The 27,001-nt window shown below is 48.8% G+C and overlaps 8 protein-coding genes across 8 annotated transcripts; 2 read left to right on the top strand and 6 right to left on the bottom strand.

The window, feature by feature from the left end:
• Positions 1–144: 144 nt before the first annotated feature.
• On the bottom strand, positions 145–2,089 carry F4812DRAFT_432885 (Undecaprenyl diphosphate synthase). Its single transcript, XM_047934576.1, has 3 exons — positions 1,743–2,089; positions 1,275–1,680; positions 145–1,220 (listed from the first exon to the last, which is right to left on the bottom strand). The coding sequence occupies exons 1-3, from the start codon at positions 1,836–1,838 to the stop codon at positions 733–735; spliced, it is 990 nt and encodes a 329-aa protein (XP_047789129.1). The 5' UTR covers positions 1,839–2,089; the 3' UTR covers positions 145–732.
• Positions 2,090–2,261: 172 nt separating this feature from the next.
• F4812DRAFT_67453 (exocyst complex component Sec10) lies at positions 2,262–5,353 on the top strand. The gene is made up of 2 exons (XM_047939296.1): positions 2,262–2,662; positions 2,731–5,353. Exons 1-2 carry the CDS (start codon positions 2,467–2,469, stop codon positions 5,094–5,096), a joined length of 2,562 nt encoding a protein of 853 aa, XP_047789128.1. The 5' UTR covers positions 2,262–2,466; the 3' UTR covers positions 5,097–5,353.
• Positions 5,354–6,226: 873 nt separating this feature from the next.
• Positions 6,227–8,337, bottom strand: F4812DRAFT_460372 (uncharacterized protein; the record flags this gene model as incomplete). Its single annotated transcript, XM_047937681.1, has 4 exons — positions 6,227–7,286; positions 7,339–7,817; positions 7,917–8,028; positions 8,135–8,337. 4 exons carry the CDS (start codon positions 8,335–8,337, stop codon positions 6,227–6,229), a joined length of 1,854 nt encoding a protein of 617 aa, XP_047789127.1.
• Positions 8,338–10,798: 2,461 nt separating this feature from the next.
• On the bottom strand, positions 10,799–12,625 carry F4812DRAFT_451722 (ATP-NAD kinase; the record flags this gene model as incomplete). Its single annotated transcript, XM_047936255.1, has 1 exon — positions 10,799–12,625. The coding sequence occupies one exon, from the start codon at positions 12,623–12,625 to the stop codon at positions 10,799–10,801; it is 1,827 nt and encodes a 608-aa protein (XP_047789126.1).
• A 2,538-nt stretch (positions 12,626–15,163) lies between these two features.
• On the bottom strand, positions 15,164–16,318 carry F4812DRAFT_67395 (uncharacterized protein). The gene is made up of 3 exons (XM_047939295.1): positions 16,005–16,318; positions 15,777–15,934; positions 15,164–15,702 (listed from the first exon to the last, which is right to left on the bottom strand). Exons 1-3 carry the CDS (start codon positions 16,192–16,194, stop codon positions 15,292–15,294), a joined length of 759 nt encoding a protein of 252 aa, XP_047789125.1. The 5' UTR covers positions 16,195–16,318; the 3' UTR covers positions 15,164–15,291.
• A 290-nt stretch (positions 16,319–16,608) lies between these two features.
• On the top strand, positions 16,609–18,312 carry F4812DRAFT_432872 (Phosphotyrosyl phosphatase activator). Its single transcript, XM_047934575.1, has one exon. The coding sequence runs from the start codon at positions 16,732–16,734 to the stop codon at positions 17,998–18,000; it is 1,269 nt and encodes a 422-aa protein (XP_047789124.1). The 5' UTR covers positions 16,609–16,731; the 3' UTR covers positions 18,001–18,312.
• A 4-nt stretch (positions 18,313–18,316) lies between these two features.
• F4812DRAFT_432870 (uncharacterized protein) lies at positions 18,317–20,201 on the bottom strand. Its single transcript, XM_047934574.1, has 2 exons — positions 19,912–20,201; positions 18,317–19,821 (listed from the first exon to the last, which is right to left on the bottom strand). Exons 1-2 carry the CDS (start codon positions 19,979–19,981, stop codon positions 18,689–18,691), a joined length of 1,203 nt encoding a protein of 400 aa, XP_047789123.1. The 5' UTR covers positions 19,982–20,201; the 3' UTR covers positions 18,317–18,688.
• Positions 20,202–20,359: 158 nt separating this feature from the next.
• F4812DRAFT_432867 (uncharacterized protein) lies at positions 20,360–26,307 on the bottom strand. The gene is made up of 8 exons (XM_047934573.1): positions 24,566–26,307; positions 24,276–24,504; positions 24,186–24,220; positions 23,541–24,128; positions 22,628–23,483; positions 22,451–22,537; positions 22,020–22,379; positions 20,360–21,968 (listed from the first exon to the last, which is right to left on the bottom strand). Exons 1-8 carry the CDS (start codon positions 25,601–25,603, stop codon positions 20,860–20,862), a joined length of 4,302 nt encoding a protein of 1,433 aa, XP_047789122.1. The 5' UTR covers positions 25,604–26,307; the 3' UTR covers positions 20,360–20,859.
• Between the last annotated feature and the right edge of the window lie 694 nt (positions 26,308–27,001).

Here is a 27,001-nt window from a genome sequence, read left to right as displayed (position 1 = left end):
TTCGATGGTTTGTGGGAGAAAGAAAGATGATCTACCCCAGGGATCTACAAAATTTCGACAGGGATTAAGCCCCCACGCTAAACCGCTAAAATACTAAAACGTAAGGCTGTCGCGGCTGGAATTTGTGTGCAACCCAGGCGACTTACCTTAAGTAGGTACAATTGATGAAAGCTGAGTAACTCATGATCGTCAGATAATGCATATCATAAGTTTGTAGGAACCAATTGACTTTTTCCTAGACTTGAATTGCAGTTGTCAATCACATGTCTATTTCATTACCTCTGCTCTGCTGAATTAGATCAGCAGATTTGAATTCAACGACACACTTATATGGTTCTTGTTAACCTGTGAGTAATTTTATAAGAACTCCAAGAACCCTTCTATCGGCCGATGGAATAACAACAACACAATGCTTGTGTCCCAAATGCAGTACCTACCCTCTTATAGCTTATAAGAGGTATATAAAATATATTTACATATGACTGCCATTCATAGTGGCCGAGTGGATGTCCCTTGTAGCCACGAGGGTCTGGCCACTGCAAATTTAAATGATTACTTCTGCCTCGGTAAAATCCCTGGTATATCGACCGAGCGTCTCAATTCCCTCTTGCACGTCTAGTATATGAAACGTCTGTGCGCCCAGCTACAATTCCAACTAGGAACAGGCGTTCTATAAGCTGTAGGTATAGTTCGATTATGCTCTCTGCTGTCGTCTAGGAAAATTTGCTAATTTTATTTCCCAAGCTTGAAGGTTGCTTCGGTGTATTTCTGTAAACCCTGGAGGAATACCTGATATCCTACGCCTTGGTTATCAGGTGCGCAGTAGATCTCAGTCAGCCGGATAGGCCACGGCGGATACCCTTGTAGGTCGACGTAAGGCTCAAATGAGATGAGGAGATCTGGTTCCGGCATGACGGCTTGAGATAGCTCATGGTCAAGAACGTCCAATGTAATATCGCTGGCTAATATTTTCTCTTGCTGGACCATCTGCACTAGAACCTTGGTAAGATCCACCATTGCCTCTCGACCGTCATCTTCGGAAACAAGTATAACCTGTAGCGGAACCTGATCCTGTGTATATGCCGCTCGGTTTACAGAGTAAATAGGCGCTGCTTCACGAGTGATGAGGGTAATAGGCGGAGCCTGGTACTTTCCGAACCAACTCTTGAGCTTGTGCGATAGAGCGCGATGTGTCTGAGGCATGTAGCGTTTAAGTATTCCTATTTTATACCTGTTAGTTTTGAAATACGTAGCAGTATAATTATAAGTCTTACCTGTTCTCTCGTATATAGATAATCGAGGAATACCTGCCGAGGCGCACCATGCTGCTACCTCGGAAGCTTCGTTGACAAGCTTCTCCAGGGCATCGCCAGCTCTGCCTCCATCCTCCAAGGTCAATATTACACTGACATGCTTAGGTAGCCGTTTATATACGCTAACATCTCTTCGAACGTAATCCGGAGTGTTATGATGGTGTTTGAGTATAGAAAGAACTCGAAGGGTAACAGCATGGTAGGCTATGCGAATTCGAATATAAAGGGAGAAGATTGCATGCACAAGGAGGTATAGCAATGCATGGAGCTGCGACTTAAGGAGCTTCCTAACACCGAAATGGGACGTCTCTCGCTTCTTCTTGCGACTACGACTTGGTGATCGACTAGGCGGAGAGGGAAGATAATTCTATAATAGTACGACGTGTTAGTTATATATATATACGCGGGCTCGAAGTTGAATGCACGTACCTGCACAAGCTTTTCTCGCTCTTTCGCACCGAGGCTCTTATGCCCGGTCGTCTCGTCCTCTCGATAGAGTTTCGTATCCTTGGAACTGAACGACATGATGTCGTAATGTATGTAGATATTATAAAAAAAAAAAAAAGAAAGAAAGAAACGAGCGATTCAAGGAATTGAATGTGAGATTTTAAGAAATAGCTCCTTGCATGATATTGGCCGGAGAGGCGAGGTTCGCGTTTTAATACGTAATTAGAGAGAGGCTTAGGTTGTCAAGCCTGTAATTATTTGGATCAGATGTTACATACGTAGTAGTAAAAGCGACAGGCCACGATATTCGAGCTTGTCCTGCGCTAAACATGTTACGTACATGTAGAATCCATCAATGTCATACTGGAACATCAGCCACAGTTAACGTGGCGTTACATATAAATCTGTACATAGGTACATGATATAAGAGATACGTACCGCCCCCCGCCCCCCCCCCCCCCCCCTGTAGGTAGCGTTACAGAGCTAGAAAGAGATACCTTAGGTAACAGCACGGTCCCCCCCTGTAACCCCGTCATGGCAGGTACATCTTCGCCTTGTCGGCGCATTCAAAAGCAATAACGACGCTTTCTAACTATTACATACTACGTAGTATATTGCATAGGTATACCATCGCAACTCTTTTCCATCTCCCACCTCGCATTTCCCCTCATGTTGCAGGACGAATTCGCAATCGCTACTTAATGCCATGGAACGGACAGGCTCCGGGTCGCGCGCTCTGTTCCCAAAGGGTCCCAGCTTTACTATCGACGATTTCTCTAGCAAGGACTTCATAGTCCGCGACTTCGTCGATGATCTTGCTGAAAGTGCCGTGTCTTTTAATCGTCGTCCCGGCCAAGCTCAGCAGCCCTTCGATCCAAAGCCTTTAATTCGGACGTTTGAGAGTATGTTTTCACTAATCTTCTAAGCATTAACTAACACACGAACTATTTGTTAATGTCTATCATTTCAGATGCTCTGCAGGGTTTAGGTAATCTATCCGAAGAGCTACAGGCAAAGGAGTCCGATCTTTTATCACAAGCCCGCCGTGGAGAAATTCAGCATGATCAGACGGTTGATATTCTCGGTCGCAAGTTAGAGCAGTCCATCGATCAGTTCGAAGCCCTAGACCTTACCCTTAATAACCCGAACGGAAACGAGCGGGGCAGCCGTGGAGAGGCGGGCGGTGGGAATATCGCCGTACAGATTGGAGAGAAGCTGGAGGAGCTGGATAGGAAACGAAGGCGGGCGCTGGACGCCAACTTTCTAATACAATGCTGGCTCCAAGTTAGCGAAACCGGCGAGCTTACGCTGCTACAAGACATTCAACGTCAAGGCGGCTCCGAGAATAAAGTGAGATGTGCCGTGATTGCGCACCAGCTGATGCGCATTAGCCAAAGGCTGGACCCTATTTCCTGGGGTCAGACGAATGGATTCCGGAATGGATTCGCCAACGGCGAGATCGATGACGAGAGGAGACATAATACCCGTGAAATATTGGAGAAGTTTTGCGAAACCCTGGAGCAAGATTTACTGAAGCAGTTTAACAACAGCTACCGTAAGCAAAATTTTGACGATATGAAGGAGTGCGCCAAGGTGTTATACGACTTCAACGGAGGCGCGAGCGTGATCGCCGTATTTGTGAACCAACATCAGTTCTTCATCGACAGAGACCAACTTATCACTGACGAGGTGACGATGGATGGAGAGACTTGGGACCAACTGGCAGATCCCGACTCCGAGCCACCAGGTGTTGAGCCCAGTCTTCAGTCGCTTGTTGACGAGGTTAAAATCGTTATGCAAGAGGAATCGTTTATTATCAAACGGGCGTTTCCTTACTACGAAACAGTCCTGATCAAATTTATACAGCGCGTGTTCCAGCAATCGATACAACAGCGGCTGGAATTGGTGTTAGACAAAGCCAATACCATTTCAACTTTAGCTTTTCTTCGATCCCTTCACTCCTCCAGAAGTTACATCGGTGCCCTGGTAGAGGACTTGAAGGCACATGGTCTTACGGAACACCCGGAGCCTTGCTCGCCTCAAATATCGCAAACGCTAGATCAACAGATGGAGGAGCTATTTGTTCCGTATATAGTAGGCAATTCATACATCGAACGCGAGAAGAAGAGCTTGGAAGAACTATTCAACTCACTGCTCTTCAAGTATAATATTTATCACTCAAGGAGGAAGAAAGCACCTACGGGGTTTATGGCTTCATTAGCCCAGCAGACCAACCAGCTCATGTCATCCGCTAAGGACGCATATCTGGAGCGGCTTGAGTCATCCGATCTTACTGCGACGCAGAAAGCCATGATGTTAAGGGTTGCCGGTGTCCAGGAAACTGACAAGAATAAGAACGAGATCGAAGTTTCGGAAGCAGAGGGTGTCTTGAGCACGGCCACGGCGAAGAGGATGCTGACTTGGCTTGCTGAAAGCGTCCGGCGAACACTGGAACTGGGTAGTCCGAGCGATACTCCAAAAGATGTCGCTATACTCCTGAATCTCCTGCTGACCAACATGGGTCAAGTCTACGTGGAGACAGCTCTGGAAGCCGCTCTTGAGAAGGCCACCTCTCAAGAAAACGTCAAGACGGAGCCAGATCTCAGCTATCTACCTTCAGTCCGCCCCGCCGTAACGATCGGGAGTATGATGAACCGTTTTATAAATATGGTGCTCATCCGCCTCGCCGAATCCAACACTACCGTGCGGAGAAGCATGGAGGCCCAAGCGAAGATGGGCATCGAGAGCATCGAGAAGAAAGCCAGCAGCATCATGAAGAGCACGGTCGACGTCATCGTCAACTGGGTATCCAAGTCTCTCGCGCAGCAGAAGAAGCTCGACTTCCTGCCCAAGGACGAGCTCGGCATCATCGACTCGCTGCAGACGCCGACGTGCACGACGACGTGCGTGTTCCTATCGCGGTGCACGAAGCTGATCGCACAGGCGGTCGACGGAGCCAACCTCGAGGTGTTCAGCAGCGAGCTCGCGCTCGAGATCCAACGCCTGCTCTTGGAGCACTTCAAGAAGTTCAAGGTGAACGCGACGGGCGGCCTCATGGTCACCAAGGACATCGCCGGCTACGTTGCCGCCCTCAAGGAGTGGCCCCTCGCCAAGGACGTCGAGGCCGCCGTCGAGATGCTCACCGAGATCGGCTACCTGTTTATCATCGGCCCCGAGGCCCTCCGCGAGCGCTCCCGCAACCTGGCTTCTTCTTCGTCCGCGGGCCCCGCCGCCGCGGCCGCGAAGAAGCTCGCTAAGGCGGACTTCAAGGCCTTCATACAGAGCAGGGATGATGCGAAGACTGCGGGCGTACAGAGCGTGCTTTCGAGCTTGTAAGAAGATGAAAGAACGGCTCCTAGGACCTAGGTATGGTATGGCATGGCACGATATAGCGAGGGAGAATGAGAGAAAAACTAGGAGGAAAAAAAAAAATACACCCGCCGGGTCATCTAGAGCAGAACAGAAAGGAAGAAAACGAGAGAGAGGAAGGAAACCAACGTGCTGCTTTTTGGGGTCGTTTTGGATCACGCACGTTTTAGTTAGCAATGTACAATTACGAGACCAATGATACCAATGCAAGAAGAGAAGAATGAACCCCCCCCCCTGGTCCTTGTATGTTTGTTGTCGTTTTGTCCATTCACGAACTAAATAGCCTCCTATTGTACTATCCTATACTATACCTGCCAAGTCTACCAGATAAGAAAAAAATTAAAACTACAAACTTCCATACCATTTCTTCTTTAATCCTGAAATGGACCTCAACAACTACCTACCTACCTACTGCACCTAACCTAGCATATTTTAGAAGTCGCTTTATTTACCTACCTATACATAACGCCTTCCCGCCTAATCACCTAATGTAGCCCGTATCGTAAAGATTAAGAGAGAGAGAGAGGAGGGGGGGGGGGGGAACAACTCCTATTCCTACATCTATTCCTACATCTATTCTTATTTCGCCGACGAATTTAGTGAAACCAGCACCACCACTGTAGTCTTCCCCTTTCCCCTCTACGCGTGGACCAGCTCGACTACCTAAATCACGTCGCATCGAGCACCGAAGATTGTGAGAAGAAGTCAATAAAGTAATAGGTTTTCGCGGGTAGGGGTGGGGAGCAGGCGTAGAAGAAAGAATCATGTTTTATAAACAGCACTTTTTTTCTTTTTTCCTAATCCACCCACTTAAAACTCCATCCATCCTTCATCCTCCTTTCCTTAAAAAAAAAAACGCCCCCCCCAAGTACCGCTATCCGCTAGCTACCTAACCTATAGCACATATATTCTCCCCCTTTTTTTTTTCTCCAGGTTGTGGCTCTTCACCTTGTACGAAACAAATGTGACTAGCAAATATCCAGACCCGTTACGCACGCTGTAGCAGTCGAAATTGACTTGACTCACGACGCTGATCTGTCTAGCTCTCTTTCAAAATTGGATGCAGGTTTCCAGAGGTTTAATTCATGGGCAGCTTTTCAGCGCCAGTTTCCCTGACTCAGCGACAACAGCCCAGCCACGCAATCCAGGTCTCCACATTTCGTAGGGCTGACTGAACCTTGGTGTAGCTTCCTAGGCTCGTCCTCTCCCTTGCCGTTCTCCTTATCCTCAAAGATTGCCATGGGAGAATCGCGTAGTTTCAAAGATGGTGCTGTATTAGACCTGTTTCCGAAGAGTGAACGTTTGGATATGTTAGTCTGCTCGCCAAGCGGGCGTCCAACGCGGCGAGGGTTTTTGCTCGAAATAGCTTGTGCCTGTGCCTTGGGGGAAGGCAGCGGTCGTCGATGATTGGGGTTTCCTTCCGAATTTGGGCTCCAGTTTTCCTTGTCAGAATCTCCGGATGGACTTAATATGGTAGTGAGACTGCCTTTTCCAGGCGTCTCCAAGTCGATCGTTTCGGGTCGAGTATCCAGTAGTGATGTGGGTGGGAGGGTCTGCATACGCGCTACGCTGCTAGTTGTGCGGCTAAGCTTAGCTTTCTTAGGTGCCCCTTCGCGGTGTGTGGGTTTGTTCTGTGGCGCGTTGCGCTTGTTAGGGTTAGATTGAAGCACATGCGATGTGCTATGGCTGTGAAGTATGCTGCTAAGGCTGGAAGTGCTGCTGCTTGATCGTAGAAGGCTAATAGCTGCAACTGCGGAACCAGAAGACTCGTTCTCGGCCTGCTTTGTTAACTCATCACGAGTATCTGCTTCGCAGCAAGATTCCCAGGCATGTACATCCCGAGAACGGCCCCGAGTAAGTTGAGGGGGCAAGTGAGCCGTAAGGGTCGAAATGGGCGGGAGAGTAATTCCGGGCAGGGCACTTCGACTCCTATGAAGGGTCCTGTGAGTGCGAACTGGCGGTAACGTATCTGCATCACCTGATAGTTGCATCTGAGCAGGTCTAGGTGGCGATGGTTGAGAGGAAACCAGTTCGGCCTTTCCATCTAAGGAGAGTGACAGGCGGACGCGAGATGATGATGCAGATGAAGGTGGCGGAAGAATCGAGGCGGGAGAGCTACCATTGGCCGAGTTAAAAGAAGACGAAAACGACTCAAACCTAGTAGGAATATTAGCAATTGCCTTTGTATTACGAAGGATACGGCATATACCTAAACGATTCGTCCCCGGTTCGCCCCCAGGTAGGAGGCGTACAAAATGAGTTATCGAAGCTCCGCCGGTTTGCTAAATACGCAACTGATGCAGACGAAATTTGGGAAAGCGAGAGACCCTCGAACTCGGTCCTCTGGGGTGGAGGTGGTGTGTGTCGCCCCGAGTTCTCAGGCTCTGGTATAGCTGGCTTACCCATGACGGATTTGTCTGTGGGGCTCAGCTTCGGGGAAGAGTGGACAGAGTGCTGGGGGCTCGCGTCCTGGGAGCTAGAAGGCGTTTTCTCCGCATCCAAAGGTTTTTCGTCTCCTATACGCGTCTCGCCTTGCTGCACAGGTGCTTCCTGCGAGCCCATTTGCACAGGAATAGAGTCGGACGACAGTATCTGCACACCCCCGCCATATCTAAGTGCCGCGATCTCTTGAGGCGAAAGGGGACGCGATTTCCGGCGATCGTTCTGGCGACGATTTTGGAACCATATCTACGAAAATATATCAGATCTGATACGCCAAGACGCGACTCATGCCAAGCTTCTCACGCGTCCCCGCTGTGATCTACGGGGGGGATCATATATACTAACCTGAACCTCTTTTTCGTTGAGTGAGACGCGACTCACGATATCAAGACGCGCTGCCTTATCAGGTTTCGGATTCGAGTTGTACGCGGCTTCAAGGATAGCTTTATCCTGGGTCCTATACAAAAAAGAAATGACAACATGCGTTTAGTAAATGCACTAACATTGACATGAGCTGGTGGGGGGTTGGGGTTGGGGTTGGATATGGCTCCGGGGGTACACACGTGGTTCTCTTCCGCTTCCCCTTGGGGTGTTTCTCTGTGTTGGAGTCGTGTGTTGGATAGCCAGATTCTAATCTGAAAGAAGATTCGAAGGATATTGTGCTCGAGTCGGGATTACTGCTCTGGGAGCTGATTGACCCTCTCGCCTCGCGTGCTTCGCGCACGGGCGGTATGGTGGGAGGCGAGGACGCGGTGGAGTGGGACATTATCGTAATCGTAATGAGGATCTTTAATATATGAACCTGTTCTAAATATGCATTCTACGGCGTAGTAGATGGGACAGAAATGTTTATAAGAAGAAGAAAAAAAAAACGAGAGACAAAGTCCCTTCTCTCTACAAACAAAAATACGTGTAAAGTTCCGAATTGTTGAAGTTGAGAATAGGGAACAGGTGTTGAAGAGGTAATAATAAGAAACGGGGAAAGGGTTGAACCTAGGCTTAGGCTTTAGAGTTAAAGTTAGATTTAGGGCTAGAGAAAAGGTGGAAGAAAGAGTAACTGGAGGCTGGCGCTGGAGCAGATAGATGCAATGGTGGGGCCTTTTGGGCGTGTCATCAATACCGCGTCTTGAGATCTAATGCAGAAGCTAGGGCCACTACCTCGAATTGGCCAATCAGAACACCATGCGCGTCACAGGTCAACCTAAACCGGTAACTTATTTACTTAGAGCGTGACCATCTCCAGGTAGACCAGCCCAAATTCTCTTAATTGTTACCAAAACAACTGCAAAGCGGAATTGGAATGCGCTAAATAAGCAAAATACGGTAATGACCGAGCTAGGTCATTAAAGAGAGAGAGAAGTGTTAAGTGTTAAGCGCCAACGTCTAGCCGCATATGAAGTTCGGTAATTGACTTTGCGATGCATTTGATGAACTCACTCTTATTACATAGCATGCGTATCTAATCTACATAGTAAGCTACCTCTGAGGCTCTGATAGCCTGGTAAGGTATCGTCGGCGAGGGGCAAAGGAAACCCATGGCAGCGCATAGACCACAATTCATGAATATTTATAGCTATTTAACGTATGATGATGCAGTGATAACTTAAAAGCTTCCCGAGATCTACGATACATGAACGAAGATTTGAAATCATTGATGCTTGTATAATATAATATAATACCACTTACATACTTTGCTTATTAGGATGATCGATATGGATATCCAACTTGAAACTATTTCATACCTCACCCAAGACGATAAACGGCAGGTAATTATAAGATAACCACTCCAGATATGCCTCACAGGTCCCCATAATATAACATTCTCAAGCTTGTGATGTGGGGCGAGTTCAACTAATTTAGGGCTTTAAATTACGGGCATGACATTAATTCGCAGTAATATCACAACCTACCTAGGTACCTGTTAATATGTATTCTTCATCTTTTCACTCCTCCTCCTCAACCTCTTCCCTCATCGCCCTATACCTCGCAATGGCCTCCAAATACTCGTCACGGGGGAACTCAGGACTCGGCCGCCACCCGTAGCTCTCGAAGAGGTACCTAACCTCACCCAGCGAACATCCCCGCCTTCCGTCAGGAAGAACTCGCCCTCGCGCAACGGAGCCCCCAGGGATATCATCGTCGCCGCCACGTCGTAGCCACCCTCCATCCACTAGACCGTCTCGGTTCCGGGGCTGTGAACCATCTCCAGCGCCTCGTACTTCAGTCTTCCTCCCGAGATCCGAGAAGTACAGTCTCCGCGACGTCCCCTTCGCCGCTGCCTGCGCCGGAACAAAAATCGCCTCCTCGATCACGGCCCGTTCCTCCTCGTATGTGCGGGAGGTGCTTCGAGAGAACTACTACAAATAAGGTCCTGCCGAACCCGCCACAGTTCTCGGGCGTGATGCTCCATGCGCCAGCCCCCTGCCGGCGGGTGCTTCAGGGCCGAGTCCGCGATGTGCGATGTCCACTGCATGCTCGCCAGAAACGTGTACAAGTCGCTGATGACAGCGGACATATTCGTCCCGTGTGCAACGCGGCCAGCATTGTTCAAGGTTTGCGCTTAATACCATCTTAGATATATTAAAAGTAAACACCATATAATTACATACCCATATTTACCTACATGACAATGTAAAGCCGTGATCTATTTGAAGATACGTACATAGGCAGCTATGGTCGCTTGCCAGGGGCTTGGTAAGATCGGCGTAACCGGCCCGTAAATCTTGATATGTTAAGCACTATCATGGAGTTCAGAGATGAAGCTGATATTAGGCATATCAAGTGAATAAATTGTACTCGCATCGAATCGATACCGCGCAATAAAGATATTAAGACTTCCTCGGCATTAATTAGTTTGCGATACATTCACGTGTCATTGCTACAATTCAATATATGCCTCGTAAATACCTTATTCATCAGAGTCTAGCCTAGTCGCCATCGTTGCGACTGGCAATGTAATAAGAGATAGTCAGGTACTCGCGATATATAAAGTATTGTCCCCGCGGGTTCTATAATCCCCAAAGTGAAAAAAGAAACCAAACAGCTACTCGCTCAGGGAGTGCCTTGATCATCATCTTGACAGAAACTCCTAGCTCTACGCCTATGAACTCCTTGCGGTGTATTGAGATCACCTAGCTCCTCCGCCTGCATACGCAGCGGAAATTAGAAAAATAATCGCGTGTAAAACTCCATCATCTAACTCTAAGCCGGGATTCTAAATCTATCCTCTACAAGCCCAGAAGGCTCATCTGTCGTCGTAACGGGCTCGCACTAGTACTGCCATCTTCACTAGCATAGTAGGCAGAGTCGGTATCGATATCCCATTCCGGCTCATCGTCCTCGTTGGCGGAGCCGGAATGGCCGTTCTTGCTTTCAAACCCCTTCTGGGTCGCAGCTCGCGTATTCCATTGTAGGGTACGAGAAACACTATCGAACCATTCCGTCCCAGTGCGCATCACGGTGGGGAAGGGGTACTGAGAAGCCGTAATGGTGACACAATCACCTTGCTTCAACTCTACCCTACCCTTTCCGTCAAATGCGCAGTAGGCCGTTGCGCGGGAATTGCGCGGGATAGAAACACGCAATAACATCGTGTCGCTAAGCACCATTGGTCGGAAAGAGAGCGTGTGCGGGCAAATGGGAGTGAGAAGGATGGCAGGAAGGTCAGGGCTGACCAAAGAGCCGCCCGCGGAAAGGGAATATGCAGTCGATCCAGTGGGTGTGGAGAAGATGCAACCATCCGCTTGGACAACGGTCAAGAGCTCGTTGTCGCCGTACAGCTCGAGGTTAGAGACGTAGGGGGATGGGCCACGGTCGATAACGAGCTCGTTGAGAACTTCAAACTGCTCACCCTCTTCCATCTCCTGGCCCGAAGCGCCGTTCCGGAACACGGTACATGTGAATCGCATGCGGAGGTTCACACGCATGCCATCATCACCCATAACCTTGTTGAGGTGTTGCTTGTACTTCTCAAATTCAAAGCTTGTCAGGAAGCCTAGACTTCCTAGACTAAACGACAACACAGGGGGAACAACCCTCTGGAAGAGCCAGGAGGTGAAAAGTACGGTACCGTCACCGCCGAGTGTTAAGACAAGATCAAACTTCTCCGGATAACTCCAGCAAAGGTCCGGAGTCCAGTACCGGAGCATCGACTCGAAACGAGGGTCTTCATCCACAATACTAGAAGCACCGAAGCGCTTCGAATTGCGTAGCTTCGCGTCAACATAGACGTTGACTCCTATATCTGAGCCATATCGGGGAGTTCTCAGAAGCCACATGGTCAACTCCCTAGTTAGATATACCAATTCATTGTCGCGGGCTTTGGTGACGATCATAACATTGCGGACAGCTCGACGGATAGGCCGGCGCTGCAGTTGCTTGGACACCTCACGAACACCGGTGGCAGTTTGGACCAGTCTAGAATGCGACATCCACTCATCGTTTTTGATTTCTTCGAGGACCTTATCGATATCGACTGCGTCATCAAATCGGTTGTGGTAGAAGCATGGTGACTGAAGGGAGGGGAATGCGGTAGTCGGAGTTAAGTTTCGGGCGGCAAGCTCGGAAAGAGCTTCGGACAATTGTTGAGAAGAGGTGGATTTAGCAGGTCGTTTATCGACCGCTGACTGCGCGGACAACATGCCGTTCAATGATAAAGCCTCAGGCTTATTATTCCGTGCGACAGAGGCCAGTGCTTTCATAAGGGTTTGACGCGGGACCGCATCGACAGATGGTGCGTTCTTGCGGTGTCCGCGCAATTGATTATTGGGAACGGCGTCTGGACCTTTTATGGCTAGAGCGGAAGGCTCAGGTTTTTTATCGTTGTCGTCAGCATAGCAATGAGATTGGGAAGTAGAAGAAAAGTGCGGCGCAGGGTCGGACTTTGTAGGCGAGCCGGATTGTTGCAGGGGCTGCTCTGGGCCTGGAATTGAGATGATGGAAGTGGATGATGACTTAGAAATGGGGCCGACAGCGTTCCCGACCCCTCCGCCAACTTCCTCCAGCGTGTTATTATTACTGCTGGTGCTGGTGCTGAGAACAGGACGTACCCCCATTGAAGGGGACCCCATTAACCCTAAATTAGACATGGCTCCACACGCTAAGGTTGTAACCTAGGCGATACCTGCGCAAAAAAAGTACCTGGGTAGGTATGTAGAGAAGTATCGATGCGGGTTAACAGAAACCGCCGAATCCGAAGATGCACAAAGGTCTTGCGTTACCTCCGAATCGTGCAGGATAAATTTAGAGCCGGTGCAGAATTCTTTTTCTGTCTTGGATCGATTTAATTCGACGTCCCAGTCCGTACGACAAGAAACGCTAAGACAACAGGTTTGTCAGCGGGGATTCTTATATAAGGACCGCACACGCACGAAGTAGGGGGGAAAGCACATATAACATATATTATCCAGGTTTATAACAACCAAGGTAACCAACCGACCTGTGGTGCTGATTCTGGAGCTGCTGATGGTGATGGTGCTAGTGCTGGTGGCACTCGGCAAACAATCCATGCAGTGACAGCACATTTCCAGTTATAGGTGCTTCCAACTCCGAGACATGGCGAATCATGGATAAAATAACTTACAGAGCTATTCCCGAGCTATGTTAATCTCGTGATATCGAAACACTAGATATGATGACGAGGTGGTCACAGCAGCGGCAGATTTCCCCCCAAGACCGAATTGGCAAGTATCTTGTCTTAGGACGCACAGAAGATGTGAGAACCGGCTCGATTAGAAATAAGCTATCCCGCTATAGTGATCTATTCTTAGAAATTCCTAGAATAGAGCCAAAGGAGAAATAGGGTCGTGAAGGAATTCGCAAACGTCGAGTAAAAGGTCTGTCGTCGAAGAAAATAAATTAACAATATTGGGAGTTGGTAGAAACCCGGGTTGGTCGAGGAATATTTATATTTATATGTTATTAAAAGGAATAAAATGAAACGACTCGAGTTCAACTCCGCGTAAGACTATGGTGTTGTTGGTGGTGGACAAAAAAACGAAAGTAGCAGCCAGGCCGGGAAATAGTCAAACGCAAGAAGATTGAAGGTTGAGTCTGCAAGAACTTCCAGAGCTCTGCTTTTGCTGTTCGCACAAACAGCTTGTAGAAGAGAAAGACTTGGGTCTAAGTGACTGAAGATCCAGTTAGATCAGGAACTCGAGATTTCAGTCGCGCCCGACTCACTTATTAAGGTAAAATATAAATCGGTTAACACTTGGTGATAAAGAGATGGAGGTGCTTGGCTGCTTGGGCGGTACCTCCGTGCATGGACTGTGGAGTAGCAGCTTGGTGGAGCACGTAACCAGAAAGGGTCCGGGTTCAAGTGGGGCCTTGAAGAATTGTATCCAGGTACCTTAGGTATGTAAGTATTCAAGTACTTCCTAGTGTGGGTAGTACTAGAATCCTTACGTACGCCTTTCTTTATAGAAGGATGGCGCTAACGAATAGGAGACAGAGGCATGGACAAGGGGGAATAAAAGATGATAGTAGGAGTCGAGACGCAGAGCTGTCACTTCGTATACCTACTGCATCCTGTAGCAGTAATAGTAAATAAGATCCGAAGTAACAGCCGCCACCCCGTACAGCGCTGGAGTGTCTTGTATCTCGATTCCTTCAGGATAAATAATAATAATAAAAAGTCATGAAAATTAGAAGATGGAGGGTACGTGGCGATTTGTTTGACCCACCATTATTAGTAGTACTTCTCCTGTTTTCCCTAACAGAAGCCGTGAAGTGTTTTCGCGCCAGGTCTCACATTGTAACCCTTAAAAGTTAAACCGCAGGGGTTGGTAAGCGAACGCTGCGTTTAAGGAGACTAGGCTCGTCTCATCTTTCCCAGCTCCCCAATTGCCAGGGTTTGCGAATGCTGCCGGATTCCCTGTAACGGATATTCTCAGTCGCCTACATAGCAGTCAACCAACTGAAAGCTGACGAGGGTCCTTTGAGCCTCCTTGATCTCCTTCAGGTATAACTGCATAATGCTGATTTGTTTTGGGCCTTACTGACGACGAATCCCGTGTCTGGAGCTTCATCGAGCAAAGGTGCCTCCCCTGCGAAGATCACACATCCAGAAACAACTTTTAACCGCTACTCCACCGACATAGAACTCCACTGGATCACGGCTAGATCGAAATTTGATAGGCAACTCGTCTTTTCGGTAATTCGCACATAAGTCCTAGCTGAGAAAACGTGGCTACAAACAATATGCGCTGTGAATCTTTGCAGACAATCTCGTAATAGGACGTCATGCTATTACCGTCGCACTCAATTGGTGCCCAGGACCGAAGGACGAAGCGCTTTCTTCACTTGTTCGTGTTCCTGTAACAAACTCGTCGGTTAGCCTAGCATAGCTGCCAAACTTTTGCTTAGCATTTTTGCTTAGCATTAGCAACGCATACCTAGTCCTTAACTTCCTAGGATGCTGCCGTTTTTCCCGTCCGCCTACCAGAAGGACCCATCCGATCAACATTTGCCATGCTAATGTAAAAACAATAACCTCATTAACCAGCCAGATGATCCACCATACCCGGGAAGAGATTCCCGATACGTAGCATCCCCGTGGAAGCGATGCGCCGATTCGAAAGTATCAAACATGTCTGAGCGGAACTGGAACCAACGAACGCGTATTACTGACCGCTAATCCGGTATGGTTTGCCGTATTTTCTGGCCAGTCATATCCACAAAATAAAGTCCGCGTTAATTCAAAAGTACGAGATAGTATTGCTCACTTCCAATGCAGATCCGAGGCTATTTTCTCCTCCAACGTAGATCGTACGAACTGCTTTAGGTTCGCGCCTGGTAGGCTATCATCATCCATGAGAGCATCTCCATCACCGGCAGTGGTCAGAGGGCAACATTGACGTTGAGCGACGGTAAAGGCGTCATCCCATTCTTTCATCGTGAAGCTTCCTTCACTCTCTGCGAGTATTAATTCATCGTGCGAAGTAAACGAGAAGACGTGGAACGATTGCGACGTTTGAATCTCTCGCGGCGAAGGGTTCAAGACGACTTTCTTCGATTGTCCATCAGCGACAACGGCCAAGGAAGTCGATGTAAGTGTCGCCGTCAACGGAAGGGCAGCAGAGAGGAGTGAGAGTACCGCCGTCTGCAGCAGAGCGGGTAGAATAGGTAAGTTCTAGGATATCGCACGTCCGGTTAGTATGTTCGTAATTTCTTTTCCCTTTGGAACCCTATCAAGAAGCAGCTTACTGAGGTAGCCTGTGCTACTTTGGCATTCACATATTCGTTCTCGGGGGCAGTCGTAACTTGTAGAATCACCTGGATCAAAGTCCTCGGGAAATTGTTGACGAGGATGATCTGGCGCAAGGTCGACTGAATCAATGACTCCAAGTGCCTTTCTCGAGTGCCTGCAGAAGAGCAATGGTAAGTTTGGTTGATACATATATAAGGGTCAGCGTGCTTCAAAGGAAGTCATACCTCCAACCCCTGCAGCTGGTCGTACGATCACATCAACGGCCGCCTCCTCCGGGAGCTCATCTCGTCTCTGAACTTCGATCGGCCCATTTACAGCCCCAACCACGGTATACCCGGCGAATGAAAAAGTAGCAGAACCGTCAGCATTTTGAAGGTGAGACAGTAAGGCCTGCGGTTCCGAATTGATAGTCATATTGGCGAGTAATTGCAAGAGGATTTTCTTTTGGTTGTGAAATTGGTGCTTGCATAAGAAATCGAAGTGGTGAAGTGAAGTTCGGGCGTCTGGCGATTGGGATTGAACTTTTTCTTAATTAGGCAGGGACCTAGACCTGGGTAGGGTAATTTTTGGCGCGGCTGCATTTCATACCTAAGGTACCTAGGTAGCATGTCATTGAGCGTACCGTACTACCGAACTTATTATACAAGTACCTTATACAAGTACCTTAACCCCGCCAAAGCTGTATTGGTATAGTGTAAATATGCGGCCAAGTACATAAAGATGGAGAAAAGATACTCGTAGTGGCTTCTACCTTATGTACATGAACCCGATACGCGAATTCATCATATAGGATTATGTATATGATTAACATCTGCATCTCTTTAATGTACTTATTGTATCATACGTACGTAGCGTAGCCACTTACTTGCCTTTATAAATAACAATCCAAGGTAGCTCTCGGATCGACATTCTGAACAACAAATCAAAATTCCAGGTTCTGCAATCAAAGCTATGATGGCTACCCAAAATTCAACTCAACCAATACCGAATCTGAAAGACAAGATTCCGAAGTTAGAGCCGCGCCGGAGACGGCCTCCACCATCAAACCCTCTTCCACTGCCGGAAACACCTGCTCTACCGCCGCCACCAGACACTTCATCTCATTCATTCCAGGTTCCCACCCGGCGAATCCTGTCCACCAAGGACCACGACCTCTTCCTCTCGTCGAAGACTTACACTCTCATTCTAGCATTCGTCTTCGGCCTCACAGACGCCGTAGTAGACGCCCCCATATCAGCCGTCAGGGACGACGACTGCAGCCCCATCATCAAGTCCATCGTCGGTGTTCTCGACGAGATCGAGGCGCTAGTCTTAGCCACCCCCCCGGACGACGCCGAAGGGTCGCGCTTCGGAAACAAGGTCTTCCGCACCTTTCTCGACAAGGCCAAAGCCGCCAGCCCGTCTTGGCACCAGAAGCTCGGGCTGACTTCCCGGGATGCCGTCGTGGAGGTGGAGACCTACCTCAACCAGTCGTTCGGCAACCGGACCAGGATAGACTACGGCTCGGGCCACGAGCTGAACTTCGTAATATGGCTGCTGTGCTTATACCAGCTCCAGATCGTGAAGACGACGGATTTCAAGGCGTTGGTCCTTAAGGTCTTCGTCCGGTACCTGGAGCTCATGCGCACGATCCAGTCCACGTATTACCTCGAGCCAGCCGGCTCTCACGGCGTCTGGGGTCTAGACGACTACCAGTTCCTCCCGTTCCTCTTCGGAGCTAGCCAGCTTCTCCATCACCCCTTCATCACGCCGATGGCGATACACCAGGAGCTGACTCTGGAGGAGTTTGGCAACGACTTCATGTACCTCGGGCAGGTGAACTTCGTCAACAGCACGAAGACGGTCAAGGGCCTGCGCTGGCATAGCCCGATGCTAGACGACATATCCTCGGCGAAGAGCTGGTCCAAAATCGAGGGCGGCATGAGGAGGATGTTCGTGGAGGAGGTGCTCAAAAAGCTGCCGGTGATGCAGCATTTTCTCTTCGGCTCGCTTGTGCCTGCTGTGGAAGGTATGAGCACCGAGTCCGAAGCAGGTATATCGAACGAGGAGAATGAAGCGGACGGAGGAGTGGTGGTTGTCGAGCATGACGGGGTGAAGCACGTGCATAACGGCAGTAGCTGGGGTGACTGCTGCGGAATCAAAGTCCCCAGTGCTATTGCTGCGGCCCAAGCCATGAGGAAACAAGGTGCCGGAGAGTTGCGCCGGATACCATTCGACTAGATTTTCTGGTCCCTCATGGAAAAATGAAGACGATGCTACGATAAAATGTAATGACAAGGGATCTTAAATCCCATACTCCTTTACCATGGCGTTGCTATAAATTACGGCATCAATGTGCAATATATTTATTCTAATATCAATGTATACTACCATGAACTAGCACATATGCTATGCTGTAGCTATAGAGAATCTAATCGGCGTCATACACCAACCTACCTACCTGAGACTGAAATCAGAGTCCTACAACAGCAATTGGGCGCAAGAGCATACATACATCACAAACAAGGCAATTTCAAACTAGACGTAAAACTCGTCGTAATGATATCAAGCCTTCACGACAGTGACCATAATTCATAACTCTAGACTACCTAGACCTTAGGTGGGTACCTACCTACATACTTATCCGGTGCCTGTCCACTAAGCTTAAAAACCAAAAGGGTATCCTACCGCGTTGAAATACAGTTAAAGCAACCCATCCGTGCACAGAGCTCCGTATTGCATACACGCCGCCCCGAGAGTTTGCCACGGAAAGGCAAATACGCAACCTTAAAATAACCCTAAGTCCCTCATCTCCTCCTTCTTCCTTTCCTCCCATTTTCTTTTCTTTTTTTTATTCCATCCTTTTTCCACATTTCTCCCCTCCCCCCTCTCCCCCCCTTCTCCTCTCAACTCACCATCTTCCCCACGCTCAACTCTCCCGATACAACTTCATCAGCTCGGTCCTCATCTTCTGCCTCGCTTGCTCGTCCACCCTGCGCTGGTTCTCGAGCTCCGCCACCCGCCGCGTCAGCTCCGCGACCCTAGCCTCGGCCTTTTTCGCCGCGTCGCGGGAGGCGTCGCGCCCGCGCTCGAGGCCCTTGGCGCGCGCGGCGTGCCGGTCCAGGACCGCGCGGATCTTTTTGCGCACCGCGCCGTCGATGGGCTGGTCGTACAGGAGCGCCATGATCTCTTGCGTGAGTCCTTGTTCTCCGCCGGGCGTGGCGGGGGCGGACTGTTGTTGTTGTTCTTGTTGCTGTTGCTGAGGATGGTGGGAGGAGGAGGAGGTAGATGGAGTGTTGGTGGAGGTCGCGGCTAGGTCTCGCTTGGGCGTGGTGGGGGATGAGGGGTCGGCAAAGAGCACGCGCCGCACGGGCTTGTCGGTGAGCGGGGTCGCCATGCCGTCTTGGACGAGGGTGCGCGGGCCGGAGGGGGTTGAGAAAGCGTCGCGCTGTTTGGTTTTGGCTTGGGCTGAGTTGTTGGCGAGAGCGATAAGTACCTCCTCTTCGCCGGAAGACAGGTCGCTGTAGTCCTCGATATTCGGCATCTTCCTCTTCAATCCCTTTGACAGTGTGGCCGGTCCCGATTCAGGCTGTGCTTGGCCATCATCCGAGGTGTGAGCTGACTCATCGTCCTCATCCGATGAACTACCCTTCCCTAGGGTCTTCAATGCCGCCTTTACAGGTTTAAAGCTACCCTTCATAGTCGAGCTCTGAGTCGTAGGAGAAGGGGGAGAAGGGGGATCGGGTTTAAGCATGCGATCCAGGTCTGCTAAACTAGTGACTGGCGTCTTGCCCTGCCTCTTCTCCTTCGCGGGAGTTATGCTCTCATGAAGCGTCCGCTGCCTCTTCTTGGGCCGCCGACTTGGAGTGCCCTCAGCCTCGCTGCGCGAATTGGTCAAGACGTTGTTGACTTCGCGTTCGTGGGCGTCTTCAGTCCACAAGAAGAAATTACACTTGTTCTCCTTGTTGCGGTCTTTCCTACAGGCGTAAAACGACCTACCCTTGTTGGGGGTCTCTCGTTTGGCCAGGTATTGGATTGCGGGAAGACGAGGGATGCAGTTACCTAGTTGTCGCAAAAAAGGGGTTAATTAGTTTATCATATGGTCGCAAATCTGGTATTTTCACTTTGAGGATAGGATGAAATAAGACTCACAATGCCAAATGCCGTTTCTAAGATGCCCGTTGACTGGGACTTTGGTCGACGGTGCACCCAACTTTCCCATTTTGTTTTTGAAGTAACCTTCTTTGATATTATATGTACCTTTTAGTAAGCCTTAGTACGTATTATGTTTCTTTGTTTCAATCGGATATGTACTTGTAGTCATAGGGTATGAACTTTAATACAAGTAGTTTCTTGCGAATCTAGGCCTTGTCTCATAGCAATGACAAGAGACTTAAGGTTTAGGAGTAACGGCGAACTATGGGGTGGAAACCATTTTAGTGGTGCCAAGTGGTTGGGGTTAGGCTGAAAAACCAGTTATACGCAGTACACAAGTAATTGAGCTGCATATTAAGTGGAGACCTAAAAAGCAACCCCGCTGGTAGTATAAAAGGTATGGTCCAAGCGCTTTTTGACGGACTTTCTTTATTACATAAAGAAGCTTGGAAATTTTTTAGTAAATTATCAACCATATAACTTTAAGTATTTATTTCCATTAAGGAGGCTCAAAACGGCTTAAAGCCGAGGAAATATATAAGCTTTAATTACCAGTTCATCGCATCTTGTATCAAATGCTTACTCCTTTTTTTTCATAAAGGTTAGCTACAAAGTGGTTTCTACGTAAATACAAATGGTTCCTACTGCGCAGAGCTTCATCAAAGGGTCGATGGAAATTGCTATGAATATTCTATCGTGAGAAACATCTGCCTATTTTACAGATAGCGCGCTCTTCCCGCTCGTGCTATACTTTCATTGCCGAATGGTAGCCCGTTGTCAATAATGCTGAGGCCGGTATTCGTGCTGCCGTTACCAGCGAGCGCCAAATTGCCGAAAAGATCATTGCAACACGTCTGGCACTCAGGAACATCGAACGGCGATCCACACCCGCGACAGTCAAAGTCCCCACACTGATCGTCACCTGGATCGTCACCTCTCCCGCCCTCAAACGTATACAGCAAACATCCAGCCTGGCATGACCCACCGACACCTCCGTTGTTGCCTAGAGAAAAAACTGTTAGTCCTTATTTTGTATGTCCAAGGACTGGTATGGTATAAGGGACTGCGGTGGAAGAGAGAGGACGACCACTTACATTTAGTGAAATCCTCCCGAACAAGCAAATACGCCGTGATCAGGCTGGGCGAGCCAAGCGGGAAGCCAAAACTCTGCTTGTCAACCGTGGTTTCGCAGCCGGGAACCCAGCTGCAAGAAAAATCGTAATTGACCCCGTGGCGGTCGGTGCGGCGCAGTGTAACGGTCGGGCCATCCGGCCCGAGAGAGTCGTCGTCGCCCATCTGGGATCGCAGATTGCTGAAAGCCGTCGAGAAATCGTCCTGGTCCCCAGATTGAAGGTCGGCATGGCCGGGGAAGTCGGCCTCGTTGAAGCATTTGATGGGTCCCCGCTCTAGCGGCGTCTTGGGTTTGCTGGTGGGCGTAGCTGACGGCTTTGTCGATGTGCTGCTGCTGCTGCTGCTACCACCATCTGGAGTCCAGGTTCCCGTCTCGATGATGTACCCTCCAAAACCACCATCGCCGATAAAGACTTGCAAGTCTGCAGGATTTTGGTTGCCAAACCAGGGAGTGTACTCTGGCACTGACGGGCAAGCCAAAGTTGTGCGCGAAGTCGTCGTCGAACCAACAGACTCGCATACCGAGGTCTCACTGCATGTTGTGGTGTAACACGAGGTCGAAAGCGTAGCTCCGTCCGGTGTCACCGAGCACGCGACGGAGCAGTCTGTCACGGCCGTCTTTGTTGAGCAAGTTTTCGTGGGATCGTTGGGATTTCCGCCTCCGCCGCCACCGCCACCTCCGCCGCCACCGCCACCTCCGCCGCCACCGCCACCTCCGCCGCCGCAGAAACCGATGCAGCATGGTAGAGGCCAGATGCACGGCGTGCAGTCAACGCCCAGGCAAGGAGGAACAATACCATTACTACCACCACCGCGACCACTGTGATCATCGTCATCGTCGTCGTCGTCATCGTTGTCATTGTCCTCGCCCTTGTGGTCGTCATCCAATTCCGGCTTTGTACAAGGCGGGGTGCAGGAAGGTTCTATCTATCGTCAGCGTCTCCCTCCGACCTTTCACGTGAGTTTAGACTTACTGGCAGTGCCACTTGTCGACGAGACTGTTATGCGGCCGGGACATGTGCTACAGCCTGTAGGAGGAGGAGGTGGTGGTGGCAGCGGTATTGGTGTGGTAGTTGGTGTGGTAGTGGCACCCGGCGAACTGGACGGGTTTTTGGTGTGTGGTGGCCACGCCCCAGGTGAGTAAGTGTACGTTACGCCGGTAAGAGTGGTTGTTTTGCCGTCTATCGTGATTACAGTGGAACCCTGAGTAAGTGTGATGCCAGGGAAAAGGACACTGCTTGTCAGATTAAAGCTTCGGTCGTTACTGTTGGTCCACTCATAGTTTGACACGTGAATTTCCGTTGTCGACACAGGTGAGATTGTGATGGTGGTAGCTATCAAGATAGTTAGCACAGGTAACATGTTTTCCTGGGGAGCAAAATGAGATCAAGAGGATATTGCCTACTTGTGACATGTTGTACATATTCCGTAGACGTGACTCCGCCAGGGTTTGTGACGACGTAACTCCATTCGTCCGTCCAGGTTTCCGTGACTACAGTATATGTCAGTGCAAGTTCTAGTAACGGGGAAGAGTAGCTTGCCCAGGCCTGGGTGAGAGCCGTTTCGGAAAGAGTTTACGTACCAGCCGGCCGAGAGATGGTTGTGGTGTAAGGCAATGTCCACGGTGGCATTACGATCAGACAAGGCGGTTTACATTGCACCAGCGGGTCCTGGTTCGTATAGACAACAGGATCAATATAGACAATGTTGTCCAATGCACGGCTCCCGCCGCCGGGACCCGTCACGTTGAGATCAATAGCCCAGTCTGATAAACCGCCAAAACCGAGACCGCGAACCCAATCAGCGCGCTCATTGTAGTACGCGACATCCGACCAAGAAACCCATTCGGTGTCGTCATAAATCAAGATGTCGCCTGCAATGGGGTCATGTTCCTGCTGTATCTTGTGCTGCCCGCTGGAGATGATCTCTCGGATTTCTAGGTTGGAAATATATCCAGGAGTACCGGTACAGCGGCCAGGTTTAGCACCACTAACCGGACCGACGAATGTGCAGCCCTCTTGCCAACAGCCAGGGGTAGTCATCTTAAAACTTCGACCGTACATCGCCTGCCCGACAAACACCTTTTTCGCAGGTACACCAGCCTTTGTAATCATGGATAGTGCAGTTTCCGTCTCGGTCCGGTTGATATGGCTTCGTAGACAATCGCCCTTAGGGCAATCAGGTGACGTGTGTGAATTGCCGTAGTCCCACTGCCCATGCAGATCATAAGTCATATAAATAATGTAGTCGACAACTTCTCCGATGCCATCTATAGGAAAGGCCTTCAAGTACCAAAACGAGGCAGGCGCGGCGATAGACACCGTTTTCCCGCTTGGGAGCTTTTGTTTAACGAGACGAAGGAATTCCAGATAGTTTTTCGCATCCTCAGGCCCAGCCAGGGGGAGTCCTTCTCCTTGATCATCCGGTGCACTGGGGTACTATCAGGTAAGTTTGGTCAGCTTAATTTCTGTTCTGTTTCGGGTCAGCTTTCTTACCTCCCAGTCGAAGTCAACGCCATCAAGATTATTTGCTGAAACGAACTCGACAACCTTGTTCGCGAACGTCTCCCGTTGATCGGCACCGACTCCCTTTCGAAAAATGTCAAAAGTAGTGGCTTGCGTTGAGAAGGCCCAGCCACCGAATGAGACAACCTTCTTATACCCGGTAGATTTTGTGAAAGCAGCCCAGTCTTTTTCGTATGGACTGATCCTCACATCATAACTTCTGGTCAGATCCGCGAAGGCCCAGTGTACAATGGTATACTCGGAAGGAATGGAACCGACTCGCATGGTATTGCAGGACCTGTCGATGTTGAAGGCCTCGTAGTAGCCTACCCTCTCGAACTTGGCTGGAGGAGATCCTGTCACGATCTTGGTTCCGCAGTTGGAGATGCAGCCATTCTCTCCCGGTCCGCCTCGTGTGCCATCATTTCCGGTGGAGGCTCTTGTATCGGTACAAAACTCAGCCGTAACACCACATTGACCCCAGACGTCGCAACAAGCATTGAGTGGGCATGGGTTCAGGCCCGGCCATTTGGTGTAATCAGTAGGTTTCTCTGTACCGTTTATCTGCGGACCACATATCTAACGGGAAGTTCTGTGTCAGCTGACAGTCAACCATGAATGTCGGCGCATACATACAGCGTCTGGTAAGTTGGCAGGAAATGGAGGGTTCCCTACAAGAGGTCAGCATTAAGAACAGAGAGAGAGCAGCAAATCAAGTAATCATACCGCGACCCAAGCAGATGTTCATGCCTAACTGTATGCCCTCGCAACCCGCCCAGCCCCATGTTTTCTTGTTGCTATCCTCGATAGCCTGGATGGTTGTATGGTGGGCATCGGCTAAACTCCAGCAAGTGTCTCCCTCTTGCACGAGGTGGGTGTAGCATGTACCATCGGGTCCTGGTTGAGGAGAAAAGTCTGGTGGATCTCCAGCAGAACAACAGGCGTATGTCCCGAGCTATACATTGACATGAGCTGCGTACCTCGAGTAGCTTATTAAAAGGAAGAAAAAAACGCACCTTGGGATTTGGACTTGTGCAGAAACTGCTTCCGCCATTGAAGGCTTCAAGCTGCGCTTGCGTTATGCCACATCGATCTGCCAAAGCCCAGCATCCATCACCGGACATTACTTGGGTGTATTTGCACGTTGCACGTGGTCTAAGCTCCGAATCTCGTCCCTGTAAACTTTCTGGCTTCTGTGGTGAAACGGGTATAAGAGCGCCGGACACGAAGTCTATGGTCGCGTCTTCAAGCAGTTGGCCGCTGCTAAGACACCTGGCCTCGTGCCAGTCGCGAAGAGTTTTCTGTACCAAGCTAGCATCCGAGTCCACAACGATGCCAAAGACCTGAAGAGAAGTGGTCTTGTTGTATTCAGGGGAACCACAAGCTTGAGCGGCAATGGTGGTGGGGGAGAACTGCTTTGAGAAAGTAGCGACCACCGTAGCCGCAGCATGTCTTTCCACTTGCATTCCCACATACGTGCCAACGAAGACATTGCCTCTTTTGGCGTAGGTAGCGAGCATCGGCAGTTGCGGAGAGTCTTCGTCGGTAGCGTGGCTATCGATATAAGCACTGAGGCTTGTCAGAGCCGATTGCACATCTTCGATCGAAAGCTCTCGCGATCCTTCACCCGACACCACCTGTACTTTTTCAGACCGAGGTGCGGTGGTGTTGAACGATAAGAACTGTCGCTTGCGCTTTTTTGCGATCCGGCCCGCATTATCACCCTTAGGCTGCGGAGCTTGGGATGCCATGCACGAGCGGAAAAACGTCCCTACTTTGGGATCTTCCAGGCCATTGTACAAGTGTGTTTGAAACAGTACCGTGCCTGCACATGCGTTGAGGTCAAGCAGGTCGTGATATGTCGTCCATAGCTCAGGGGGGTTGTCATCGCAAGGAACAGGACAAGGCTTATTGACAAATGACACTGGAGTAGTGGTAGAAAGAGTTGGGAAGAAAGCACAAAAGATAAACAGATGAACAAAGTTGAGGCTCATAGCCGTCCACTGGGCCATCTTGCTGGCTCCGCCGCCACGACTAGGCACTTGAAAGACCATCTTGAAGCTTGTCAATCTGGGTGGTCATTGGGACGAAAGTCATGGCTGATATATTTGTGTAGCCCGTCTCATCTACGACCACAGCCATCTTAGTGTCCTCTTCGGGATGATGCTGACTGCATGTGCCTTGTAGAATTTTTCATCACTACAAGGTTCCATCTATATCCAAGCATCCCTGAACGTGAGCCGGCTCCATGGAGTTGCAAGGACGTTTAGATGCAGCTTTGCGAATATCAAGATCTAGGCGTGGCTTTTCCCTTTGCAATGGGATCATAATACTGCCACGCGCCTTTGAACCATCCTTGTCAAGCATAGCAGCCGTATAAGGGTCACGCGTCGGAGCTTGGTATAAGATTTGGTCTTACAAAAGTTCTATCCATAAGGAAGCCCACTATCAAGCTATTAACTGCCGGTCAGCTTAGTCCGCCGACTGATGTTACATTGATTTTTATACACCTTATCTTGATGCTCCTACTAAGCCAATGCTACTGTCCTGGCGTTGGCGTTTGGCGTCCGGAGTGTTAAGATTGAATTATCTGGCCCAAGAGAATTATTGGCAACTTGATTGATTGGACGCGCGGAGTAGGACTCCTGCCCGATAAGCAGTTTAGGACAACTGCTTAGCAACCCTGTTTCGCCCTGTGGGGATTGGCAGCATATGGATAGCTGTTAACTGCTAAGCGAGATTAAAACGCGGTTGTAACCTGTTGTGCGCAGTTACGTATTAGTGCAGAAATATAATTTAATAATATTGTGGTTATATTGTTAATTGCTTTATTAATTAAGATATTTTTGGTACTTTTTAAGTTTAGAAATTATATTAGTTTTGAGTGTATAAAAGATTTTATATCCGAGTATAAATTATATAATTAATTTTTTGTTATTATAATTGCAATATAATTTATTTTAATTATTATATTATTAATGTTAATGTAATTATTTGTTTTTATTTTAAGTAATTTATAAATTGTATTTAATATAGGTTTTAAAGTTGCCTTGAAGTATAGCCCCTGTTAGTTGATTATTATATTTATTTATGCTGTTTTTATGTTGGGAATTATTGTTAATATTATTTTTAATATTTTTTATTAATTTGTTTGTTAATATATTATTATATATATTATTTCCTATTATTCCCGGGTTAGTATTATTTACTTAACCTCCTTTTGTTGAAGATTTTAATTTTTATTTAATTTTTGAAAATTATTATTGGAGAAAAACTATTTATTTTTAAGTTTATTAATTTACGGATATTTATAAATATGGTATTTGCTGTTTCTGTTTTTATTTCCTTAATTTAATATGTATTTTAAAGGTAGGTAGTAATTTAGATAAGTTTATTAGCGTTATTGTTATTACCCCTCGCGAGCGGCGTTCCGTTCAATTTGATATATAAAT

Source organism: Daldinia caldariorum (genome assembly GCF_022478825.1).
Source record: "Daldinia caldariorum strain CBS 122874 unplaced genomic scaffold F4812scaffold_11, whole genome shotgun sequence".
Classification (NCBI taxonomy): domain Eukaryota; kingdom Fungi; phylum Ascomycota; class Sordariomycetes; order Xylariales; family Hypoxylaceae; genus Daldinia; species Daldinia caldariorum.
This window is presented reverse-complemented; position numbering and strand designations above follow the sequence as displayed.

Coding starts and splice junctions, on each gene's coding strand:
- F4812DRAFT_432885 (XM_047934576.1), bottom strand. CDS start 1,838: ATGTCGTTCAGTTCCAAGGATACGAAACTCTATCGAGAGGACGAGACG. Junction 1,681..1,742: donor AGCGAGAAAAGCTTGTGCAG/GTACGTGCATTC, acceptor GTACTATTATAG/AATTATCTTCCCTCTCCGCC. Junction 1,221..1,274: donor ATCTATATACGAGAGAACAG/GTAAGACTTATA, acceptor GGTATAAAATAG/GAATACTTAAACGCTACATG.
- F4812DRAFT_67453 (XM_047939296.1), top strand. CDS start 2,467: ATGGAACGGACAGGCTCCGGGTCGCGCGCTCTGTTCCCAAAGGGTCCC. Junction 2,663..2,730: donor TTTAATTCGGACGTTTGAGA/GTATGTTTTCAC, acceptor CTATCATTTCAG/ATGCTCTGCAGGGTTTAGGT.
- F4812DRAFT_67395 (XM_047939295.1), bottom strand. CDS start 16,194: ATGACTATCAATTCGGAACCGCAGGCCTTACTGTCTCACCTTCAAAAT. Junction 15,935..16,004: donor ACCAGCTGCAGGGGTTGGAG/GTATGACTTCCT, acceptor GCTCTTCTGCAG/GCACTCGAGAAAGGCACTTG. Junction 15,703..15,776: donor AAGTAGCACAGGCTACCTCA/GTAAGCTGCTTC, acceptor GCGATATCCTAG/AACTTACCTATTCTACCCGC.
- F4812DRAFT_432872 (XM_047934575.1), top strand. CDS start 16,732: ATGATGGCTACCCAAAATTCAACTCAACCAATACCGAATCTGAAAGAC.
- F4812DRAFT_432870 (XM_047934574.1), bottom strand. CDS start 19,981: ATGGGAAAGTTGGGTGCACCGTCGACCAAAGTCCCAGTCAACGGGCAT. Junction 19,822..19,911: donor TAGAAACGGCATTTGGCATT/GTGAGTCTTATT, acceptor TGCGACAACTAG/GTAACTGCATCCCTCGTCTT.
- F4812DRAFT_432867 (XM_047934573.1), bottom strand. CDS start 25,603: ATGGTCTTTCAAGTGCCTAGTCGTGGCGGCGGAGCCAGCAAGATGGCC. Junction 23,484..23,540: donor GCGTTGACTTCGACTGGGAG/GTAAGAAAGCTG, acceptor CTTACCTGATAG/TACCCCAGTGCACCGGATGA. Junction 21,969..22,019: donor GTCGACAAGTGGCACTGCCA/GTAAGTCTAAAC, acceptor GACGATAGATAG/AACCTTCCTGCACCCCGCCT.